The sequence below is a fragment of the Echinops telfairi genome, unplaced genomic scaffold (assembly GCF_000313985.2).
Source record: "Echinops telfairi isolate 266 unplaced genomic scaffold, ASM31398v2 ScPeMD7_70;HRSCAF=299, whole genome shotgun sequence".
Lineage (NCBI taxonomy): Eukaryota > Metazoa > Chordata > Mammalia > Afrosoricida > Tenrecidae > Echinops > Echinops telfairi.
In genome coordinates this window covers 71,746,082-71,756,865 of record NW_022103968.1, presented here as the reverse complement: position 1 = coordinate 71,756,865, position 10,784 = coordinate 71,746,082, and the positions used below count along the sequence as shown (strand labels likewise).

The 10,784-nt window shown below is 41.2% G+C and overlaps 1 protein-coding gene across 1 annotated transcript in view; it reads left to right on the top strand.

Annotated features, from left to right (window-relative positions):
* Positions 1 to 10,784, top strand: part of POLR3A (RNA polymerase III subunit A) — a 96,163-nt gene that overhangs the window by 11,753 nt on the left and 73,626 nt on the right. The window contains exons 2-10 of the mRNA XM_013004249.3: positions 159 to 294; positions 537 to 674; positions 1,132 to 1,303; positions 2,331 to 2,485; positions 5,610 to 5,849; positions 6,445 to 6,607; positions 6,779 to 6,915; positions 8,870 to 8,973; positions 10,242 to 10,383. Of these exons, the coding sequence (XP_012859703.2) occupies positions 159 to 294; positions 537 to 674; positions 1,132 to 1,303; positions 2,331 to 2,485; positions 5,610 to 5,849; positions 6,445 to 6,607; positions 6,779 to 6,915; positions 8,870 to 8,973; positions 10,242 to 10,383 (1,387 nt within the window). The remainder of the gene's footprint in view (positions 1 to 158; positions 295 to 536; positions 675 to 1,131; positions 1,304 to 2,330; positions 2,486 to 5,609; positions 5,850 to 6,444; positions 6,608 to 6,778; positions 6,916 to 8,869; positions 8,974 to 10,241; positions 10,384 to 10,784) is intronic.

The following is a 10,784-nucleotide window of genomic DNA, read 5'->3' as shown; positions in this document are numbered from 1 at the left end:
TTGTGAAATCTAAGGTCCTGGCGATTAACCACTATCTCTTTATTGAAGTTTTATTTAGGTCCATTTGAATAGATCCATTTTGAGTTAATTTTTGTATATAACGAGAAGTAGATATTGGGAATGGTTTTGCTGTAATTACTCTCCTGTTTCTGTTCCAGAAGCCACATCTGTTTTGGCATGAAGTCCCCTGAGGAAATGCGCCAACAGGCACATATCCAGGTTGTGAGTAAGAATTTGTATAGCCAGGACAACAACCATGCTCCTCTGCCGTATGGGGTATTGGACCATAGGATGGTAAGACCCTTCTGCCACCCCTCGCCCCCTCCTGTGTTTTGACTTCGGATAAAACTGAAGAGGGCTGGTTTTCCTCCCCCTCATTCCCCTCTGTGTGGCTCAGACCCTGTCAGGCACTCCGGCACCATTAATTTTGCTGAATGTGAATAGTTAATTCTGAACCATTCTGACAAATGTGAGAACTGGCCCCACTTTCCTTGCCACTGGTCCCCATTGATTATTGGATGTGCTTTTGTTCAAAGGGTACAAGTGAGAAGGACCGTCCTTGTGAAACCTGTGGGAAAAACTTGGCTGACTGCCTGGGCCACTATGGATATGTTGACCTGGAATTGCCTTGTTTTCATGTGGGATACTTCAGAGCCGTCATAGGCATTTTACAGGTAAGGGGTCATAGGCATTTTACAGGTAAGGGCCCGCATGTAGATTTCCAAGGCATAAATTCTAGAGTAACCAATCTGAGGTCATCAGAGTGAGCTTAGAATTGTAAGAGATAGAGAAGGGATCAACTGGCGGAGATTCTGATACTAAATATAGAATATGTTTGTCTTGCATTATATTAAGGTGTTGAAAGAGTATTTATTCCTTAATTATTTTTCTCCCTTGTAGAAAATGATTCATATACATTGGGGAAAAAACGACAACAATACAGAACAGCATGAGTTAAAAAAACTCCTTCCACCAAATACGACTACTATTAATGCTATACTGAACATTGGTTACCTCTTGCATGACTGCTGCCATTTAGTATCCTGGACTGTTGGGAGGGTGGCATTTTACAAAGAAAATAATGTTTCCTCATCACTCATCCTTTCGTGTGTTCTGTTTAATTTTTAAAAGATGATCTGTAAAACTTGCTGCCACATTATGCTGGCCCTGGAAGAAAAAAAGCAGTTTCTGGATTATTTAAAGAGGCCTGGCCTGACCTACCTTCAGAAGCGAGGCCTGAAGAAGAAAATTTCTGAGAAGTGTCGGAAAAAAAACATTTGCCATCACTGTGGTGCTTTCAATGGTGAGCAGGACATACAAGGCTGCACGGCGACCCTTGCACCACGCTCTTCTGGGTGCTTTATTCGTCGCCAGCCCTTTCTGGATGGCTTTTCTCCCTGTACATTAGGCTGCAGAGCCTGGCAGCTGACATGCTCTTTTAAAAAAATTTTTTTTTATAGGATTAGTTTTGTTTTTAAATCATTTTATTAGGGGCTCATATCACTCCCATCACATTCTATACATACATCAATTGTGTAAAGCGCATTCGTACATTCATTGCCCTCATCATTCTTAAAACATTTCCCCTCCACTTAAGCCCCCGGCATTAGGTCCTCATTTTTCCCCTCCCTCCTGTTCCCCCCTCCCTCAGGAGCCCTTGATAATTTATAGATTGTTTATTTTGTCATATCCTGCCCTGTCTGACATCTCCTTTCACCCACCCCTCTGTTGTCCGTCCCCCAGGGAGGTGGTCACATGTTGATCCTTGTAATCGGTTCCCTCTTTCCTACCCACTCTCCCTCTGCCCTCCCAGTATCGCCACTCAGACCACTGGTCCTGAAGGGATCATCCCCCCTCGATTCCCTGTGTTTCCAGTTCCTATCTGTACCAGTGTACATCCTCTGGTCTAGCTAGCCAGGTAGAATTTGTATCAGGTTCATACAACTCTTATCACAATCCATACATACATCAATTGTGTAAAGCACATTTGTACATTCGCTGCCCTCAGCATTCTCAAAACATTTGCTCTCCACTTGGGCTCTTGGAATCAGCGCCTCATTTTTCATTTTTTTCCATTCGTCCCTCCCTCCTTCCCTCATGAACCCTTGATAATTTATAAATTGTTACTATTTTATCATATCTACGCGGCCCGACGTCTCCCTTCCCCCACTTTACTGTTGACATGCTATTTACTAACAGCCGCACCGCTCATCTTTCATGGCTGTTGCGTTTTCATTTATTTCACTTACCAGATTACCACTTCCATCCAACTTAAGAACCTAATTTCGAAGCCTAATTTTCTTTATTTCTATATAAATTAACTGTTTTAGGTACTGTAAAGAAGTGTGGATTACTGAAGATTATTCATGAGAAATACAAAACCAACAAAAAAGTGGTGGATCCAATTGTGTCAAATTTCCTTCAGTCTTTTGAAACAGCCATAGAACATAATAAAGAAGTGGAGTCCCTTCTGGGCAGGGCCCAGGTGAGCCTGGAGTTGCATGCCTACCTCACATAAGCACCACAAGCAGGTGGTCGACGGGCACATGTTGCTTGGAGTAGGAATTGACGTTTTGTCCTTGTGTTTTATCTGCTTTTATTAGAAATCACAGTTATGGCACACCTAACCTGATACAACCGCCTTAACATAGTGGAGGATGTCTTATTCCAAAAAAAATAATAGCCACAAGTACAAGGGGTTAGGATTACAGCACTTGTTTTAGGAGGACACAGTTCAACCCATAACATCCATATATCTATATTTCTCTCACACATGTGTACACACACTCATTTACTCATACTCACTTACATACACATGTCTCCATCACCTTTTTCCAAAATGAAAATTCTATTATGTTAGCCTAAACGTTTATTTAAGTTAGCAGTCAGACTAAGAATTTACATGAGCGAATATTATGTGTTACCAATCTTTGGTATTAAGTTTAACAGTTTCCTTGGGGAAGGACATCATGCTTAGTAAAGTAGAGATAGATGCAGGATAATGCAAGAGGAAGACGTTCCACAAGATGCCTGTCAGGGGGGCTGCAACAACAGGCTGTAGGAGGACGCAGGAGCAGTGGTGGTTTGGTCTGTTGTAGGTACACAGGCCTGCTGTGAGTCCACGCTGATTTCATGGCACTTAACAACAACAAAGCTTCACAGCACATATTCAGCCCTCTAGGTAACGTGATATATTTTCATGATACAAAATGTGAGAAATTAATTGTATAGAGCATGAACTGACATATCCTGTTCTCTGAATAGATGACTAGGTACAAAAAGATCTAGTTGATTCCCTTACAGCCATTTGCTTACTTTAATTGACTAAATTTAACTAACAGAATTATAGGAAGTATTGTGTTTTTCTTGCTCAGGATTTGATTAGTGTTTAACCTTTATAGTACTATGTAGAGTAGATAAAATATGATACTAATAAGCGATATGACTTCTGAGTACCTAACTTCCAACTGATATTTAGGGGATTACCAGGATTTGCACCGTGAATATGCTCTCAAGAGTCCTACAGCCCAGATGTGAAAAGGGAGTGTGTCATTCACCTGCCTGGTTTTGTTTTTTGCCCTTGGGACTCCATGCCTTTATTGGCAGCACACAAGGCCTGAATTGGAAGAGACCCAAACCAGGGGTTGTTTTTTCCTTTTTCTTTTTTTTCCCCCACTGATTCTGCACAGATCCTCTTTAACAGTTGGACAGAAACTAAGCTCTGTCCCCTAAGGACTAATGTCTACTCACACCTAATTTTAATACAAGAGGTTTGTGAATTTACAGATATATGATCATGAGTCTTGCCTCCCTCACCAGATAGAAATGCCTCTTACTGTGCCACAGTGTCCTCAGCAGACTGAGTTACCAGTGCCCCTTCCAGCCATGGTTGTGTTCATGTCCCATTGCCAGAGTGCCCCAATTATAATATTCCTCCTTGGGCAAACAGGCCACCTGTTCTATCTGTCCACAGCCCTGTGTTTCTGTCTTCTAATGTGTAACTGTATCAGTAACCTCTTTCATGGACCTCTTGTTCTGGCAGTTCTGCCACTCTGGAGTTGTCTTCGACATATTAAGCAATCCTTTCCTCCTTTAACTCTTGCTAGGAGATCGTTAGGAGCCTTGGTAGCATAGTGGATTATGCATTGGGCTGCTAACTGTAAGGTTGGCATTAAAAAACCACCAGCCACTCCTTTGAAGAAAGATGAGGCTTTCTACTCCCCAAAAGAGTTACAGTGTTAGACAGCTGCAAGTTCTACCCTGTCCTCAAGGGTCTTTGTGAGTTGGGATCAACTTGATAGTGCTGCATGGGACAAGATGACTTCTATAGTCTGGCCAATCCTCGTGTCCTCAGAACTTCCTTGATATTCTTGTCTAGTACTGAATGGTACCCTGGTTTTTGTGTGGTCCCTGGAATTCGAATACCAAACGAAGCCAGACTCACTACCATCAAGTCAATTCTGACTCATCGTGACCTTACAGGACAGAGTAGAACTGCGCCTGTGGGTTTCTGAAAATAACCTGTATGGGAGTAAAAATCCTCATTGTTCTCCTGTGGTTTCAAACTGTTGATTGTGCAGCTAGCAACCCAACCCGTAACCCACTATGCCACCAGGGCCCCTTTACGAGTATCGTTCTAGGTGGATGCTGAATTCTCCCAAGTGATAGGGAAGTCCTGCGCCTGGAAGACAGGTCACTGGAAGTGAATTGTCTGGCCGAGGACCTTGAGTGCAAGCTGTGGGTAGATGTTCCCCAGCTGCAGCCCTGTGAGTGGGCCCAGCAACTTGTGCTCGCTACATTGGTCTAAACACATAAAATTCTGCTCATGCAGTACACTTTCTGTCCCATAATCTTAGGTTGACCCCAGGAAAGTCTAATAAACAGGCATGAAGACACAGCAGACTATTAGGTCTTCAGATCTCTGAAAGTATACATAATTCCTATAATTTGATTGAACGGTTGCAGCACGGCATGTATTAAATGGAGGTATTACAAAGATAATATTTGCTCATTACAGAAAAATCTTGTAGAATAGGAGTAAAACGATTAGAGTTCTACTCAATTATCGACAGGCCTGTTAATACCTCGGTGACCCTTTCCATTTCTTTTTCTCTGTGTAGATGTGCGTCCCCCACATGAGGTAGTGCACACCTGCTGTTTGTTTCACGTGCCAATATTTTGTAAAATTTAGCTATGTTAATATCTACATATCTGTGGTGCCATTTTTCAGTTGCTTCATAATTCTCCATGTATAGATCTCCCATGACTTATTTAGCCTGTAGTCTATCAGGTTCTTTCCAATTTTTCACAATTAAAAATGACTTTAGTGAATATTTTGTAGCTAAATCTTCATGATCGTTTCTAAATTATCCCCTTTGCAATAATTATGAGAAATGAAATCATTGTCTTAAATAGTTGGAATAAGGGTCAATAACATTTTTTGGGGTCAATAACATTTTTAGGTTTCTTGCAATGCAGTATAGTATCAACAGAAATTTCTGAGCTTGTACTCGTTTTAAATTAAACAACAGGTTAGAAAATATAAAGATGTCAACCCTTGTAGAAGCTGTAAAAAATTAATATAATAACTCCATTCTTTCTTTTTTTAGGAAAACCTGAATCCCTTAGTAGTTCTGAATTTATTTAAACGAATTCCCGCCGAAGATGTCCCTCTACTTCTGATGAACCCGGAGGCGGGAAAGCCCTCCGATTTGATTCTCACCCGACTTCTGGTGCCCCCTTTGTGTATCAGACCCTCTGTTGTGAGCGACTTGAAATCTGGCACCAATGAAGATGATCTGACGATGAAATTGACAGAAATAATTTTCCTAAATGATGTCATTAAAAAGGTCAGTGCTTTCCATTAGTGTTTCCAAGACTATGATTCACAGAATATCTTTAAAAAAAAAATTCCAGTAAAAAAATTTTTTGACATTTTGATAAAAAATTCTCCAGGAAAATCTTAATCAAAAGGGGAAAAATAAATAATGGGATGACAAATTTCCACGCACTGCAGAATATCTAGCTCCATAGAGGCTGGGGAAACCCTTGAAACTGTTTATTGTCCTGAGATAATCTTCACACTTGAAACCGAAAACATACCATGAAGTCTCCTTAAAACAGAACGGTAGTTAGCTTAGCAGAGTGCCTGCTGTGAGCTGTGCGCTCTTTCAGTATGTCTCCATAGCGTTACACTGACAGCAGCAAAGTCAGAGTCGATCGGAAACGTAGTGGGCAGTATGGGTATGTTAATGAGGGAGGAGCAATGCAGAAAAAGTAGTCGTTGTCGCTGAATTGTGCATGGAGAAACTAGTGTGCTTTTGCTACGTGTATTCTCATCAAGAGCAACAAAATAAATACTTAAAAGACAATTTTAAAGGCACCAAAATCCACCTGATCATAGAAACAATCTTATTCCTGATTTCCTTTTCTGCTCGTTTTCAGCATCGGATATCTGGAGCCAAGACTCAAATGATCATGGAGGACTGGGACTTCCTGCAGCTGCAGTGTGCCCTCTATATTAACAGTGAGCTCTCGGGCATTCCCCTCAACATGGCGCCCAAGAAATGGACCAGAGGCTTCGTGCAGCGCCTGAAGGGAAAGCAAGGTACGCTCGGACAGAATGTGAGGGCACACTCTGCTGTCTTTGGTAACGTGTTGGGACCATATGTCAAGCTCATATCATTGGAGAGTGGAGATTTAAAAAAAAAAATCTATTCTTTAAATAATTTCAACAGCATGTACCGTGCCATTGACTTCTTGATGTGTTTTTATGTAGGTCGCTTTAGAGGCAATCTATCAGGAAAGAGAGTGGATTTTTCTGGCCGAACAGTTATCTCACCTGACCCAAACCTCCGAATCGATGAGGTAGCTGTGCCAGTTCACGTGGCCAAAATTCTAACTTTTCCTGAAAAGGTACATGCCGTTCACTTTCTCCCTGGAATTGTCTTTCACGGTACATTTTGATGTTCCAAACAGTGGAGATGGGAAAGTCCCCAGTCATCCATGGAACCTTCAGTGTCGTGTGTGTGTGTGTGTGTGTGTGTGTGTGTGTGAGAGAGTGCCATTTTCAGCAATTTTATACATCAGGGTTGAATTTTCTCTTAAATAGTTTTATTGGCATATAATCCATATACTGTATAATTTAATCATTTAAGAGTTATGCAGTCATCACCAAAATTAATTTCAAAACATTTTCTTCTCATACTTAGCTCTCCATTTCCTCCCAACCCCCTGCCATGCCTCTGTATAATTTTTCGTCCAGTTATAATCTATAGATTTAATGGTCCTGGATTTCAGGTATAGAAAATTGTGCGAAATATAAATAAGAAAGCAAACAAAAAAACAACAATGGCAAAGCAAAATGGAAAAACTTCAATTAAAAAGGAAGAAAATTTTAAAAAATATGAAAAACTTAAATTTAAAAATTGAACAGAAGGGGAGATCAAATGCTAAAGTATTTTGTATTTATAGTTTGGCTTTTCAGACCACAATACATGCATAGTTGATTTGTATAGATTAAATGTTTAAGTGACTGGGTACTATTTATACAAACAATGAGGCTTGATGATAGGGCAAACCTTTCACTAATACTGATAAAGGCTAAGCCATTAAAATAGTAACTATATGTTAGTCCCCAGCCATCATTCACTGGGTCACTCAAAACAAGAGATCCAAAGTCCAGTGACCACCGGTTGTATAACCTTGGACTGGCAGTCGTCTGTGCTCGTTACACTAGGGCCTTTGACCTTATGTCCAAGGGAATAGGTCAGTTCTTTAAATCTACTGCAGGTGAGTTTGAGGTAGAGTCCAGTTCACTTAGTGTGGTTTCAACCTTGAAACCTCCTGGTGTGGCCTGTGAAGGATGTTGTACACCTCAAAAGGACAGAGTCGAAATGCCCACTAGTCTGTAACATGTGGCCTGGGTCACCGAGGAAGGTGGGGTAGACACGGGGTCAGAAGTTTTCGTTTATGAACACAGTGCCAGCTATGTTCTCTCCTAGGAGAATTTCCTGAGAAAATATTTGTCTTTATCTTCTAGGTGTATACGTAATGTGTCCTCTCAAACCCTCTCCTGAGAGTTTGTGCTCTTCAATTTATATCATGTCGAAATGGAAGTTTGGACATTCCAGGGACTCAAATCATGCTCCTTTGAAATGTTTTTTTGAGTTTGGGGAGCAAAAAGAAATCTCAGAGAGGCACTGTCAGGCCTGTAGGGTGCGTGCAGTAAGGTTTTTCTTTTTTCCTTTTTTTGGAGTCAGGTTTTTCAGAGAATTTCTTCTAGGACAATTCTCCTGGTTATCGTTCGAGAAGGAGCAGATGCGCTGTTGTGATGGGAAATAAATTCCTCAGCGCAATTTTTCTGGCCTTTCTCTTGCCTGTGCAATTTTTAATTCTTTTAGAACTACTGCTTAAAACAAAAAACACCTACTACTTCTAAGCTCCCGTGGTTGTCCTGTGTCCGTTACAAAAATCTACCAAGATTATCCCTTTGGGGCGCCAAAACAGTCTCCATAGCCCCTCTGCCTTTGATTTAGCGGTAGATCCTTTTGGAAGGCATTATGTCAATTGGACCTTGCACCCTGCTTATGAGTTTTTTCACGTACATTAATGAGAGACCTTGTCTGCAGCCATCTACTGAGCACAGCGACATGAAGGATCGTGCTTCAGTTGGAAAAACTGTGCATGTGTGGGCTGCAACCCTAGTGACCATACTTCTGACCACTATTGAGTGGATCCTTTTTGAAGCCCCCATGGCGTGTGCTGTGTGTGTGTGTGTGTGTGTGTGTGTGTGTGTGTGTGTGTATGCCCTATGCTAGCTTATAGAAATTGTATAGTATTTCATTATATTTGTATTGTGGCCTTACAGGTGAACAAAGCAAACATCAATTTCTTAAGGAAGTTAGTTCGAAATGGCCCTGAAGTTCACCCAGGAGCAAATTTCATTCAGCAGAGACATATGCAGATGAAAAGGTAATGCTCTTCATCTAGTGCGCTGTTGCCATGTTTACCCACAGAATACAGTCTGAGAAGCATTTGTGTGATTCTGTTTGGCATCTGTAAAATATCTGCTTCAATTACAATGAGTCCTTCTGAATGTCGTTCCTCATTGAATATTGAAAACAGATAGCATGATCATTTGCGCAGTTCTGTTTAATGTTAATGCCTCTGGATGGGTAGAGCAGATTGGGATATGAAAACTGATATTTTTTTTGTGTTTACTGGTTTTTCAACGATGACTTCAGTATTCTAGGAAAAGTCATCTTTGTGTTAAGCTGGGCCAACTAGAGAAACAAATCCAGTGACACTCATATATGTGTAAGGAAGAGCTTTATATCAAGGAGTGATTATATATCAAAAAAGGATCCCAGGCAGGTCCACTCAAGTCCATAAGTCCAATACTGGTTCATAAGCCCCTCTTCAGACTCACATACCCACATGCAATGATGCAGCATGCAGGGAGATAGCAGACTGGTGGGTGCAAAGTCATGTGGATCCAAAGTTGGTGGAAAACATCTCAGGGCTCCAGCAGCTCTTCTGGTCAGAAAACAGGCAGGTGAAGGCAGAGAGAGAGAGAGAGAGAGAGAGAGAGAGAGGCCGACCGACCAGTCTCCAGAGAGCCATTTATCCCGGTCTCCCCTCCAAGTGAGGTTATTAGGCTACGACCTGATAGACAATCTAACCTCCACCCCTACACTTTTATATATCTTCAACTTGACATGAGATTATGAAACTTCCACACTCTTCTCCACTTTTTTGAAGTAAAATTTTATCAGTGGGTGGAAGAAGTTGATTCATTCCTGTATTTCATTAATTCTAAGACATTTTATTCAACTTTTGGATGCTTTGAAAAGCAGTATGTAACTCATCGTTCGTTGTGTACTCTAGTTTAATTCAGTTTTTCTTCTATGTTGGTGGCGCACAAAGTAATGATCTCATTGCTTTTGAGTCAATGCTGACTCATAGCAGCCCCCTGTGGGCTTCTGAGACTGTAACTGTTTATGGGAGTAGAAAGCCAGACTGTCTCTCATGGAGCTGCTAGTGCTTTCGAACTTCCCAACCGTGCGGTTCACAGCCCAATGAATTTCCACTACACCATAGTAGGTAATGGGTCTTATAAATGGAGGCATCTTAGATTTGTTAAAATATGTTCCTATAAGAAACTGCACTCTGATATGAAGAGAGAGGATTTGGTGAATGAACTGTGCTTTCAGAGACTGTATTTATTGTTGTACATTAAGGTTTTTGAAATATGGAAATCGAGAAAAGATGGCCCAGGAGCTCAAGTATGGCGACATCGTTGAGAGACACCTCATTGATGGGGATGTGGTGCTATTCAACCGGCAGCCCTCACTGCACAAATTGAGCATCATGGCTCATCTGGTGAGTCAAGCTTATCACTTCCATTTATTTTTTGGGTGGAAATTTGCTGTGAGTGTCCACTACTAAATTTTGGGCTCCTAAAGTAGAAATAAGTTTTAATTTTCATAACCTTTAACCCTCCTCTCCTCTCACTTTCAACGAAACTTTAGAAAAATTTTCAATGTTTTTTATATTTTTAATGCAATTTTCACACACTACTAAACTAAAGAGTAATAAACTAGAAATTATCCCCCCCACTCTCATGATCTGAATTCTACCTTGCAAGTCTGGCTAGATCAGAGGATGTGCACTGGTACAGATTGGAACTGGAAACACAGGGAATCCAGGGCGGATGATCCCTTCAGGACCAGTGGTGTGAGTGGCAATACTGGGAGGGTAGAGGGAGAGTGGGTTGGAAAGGG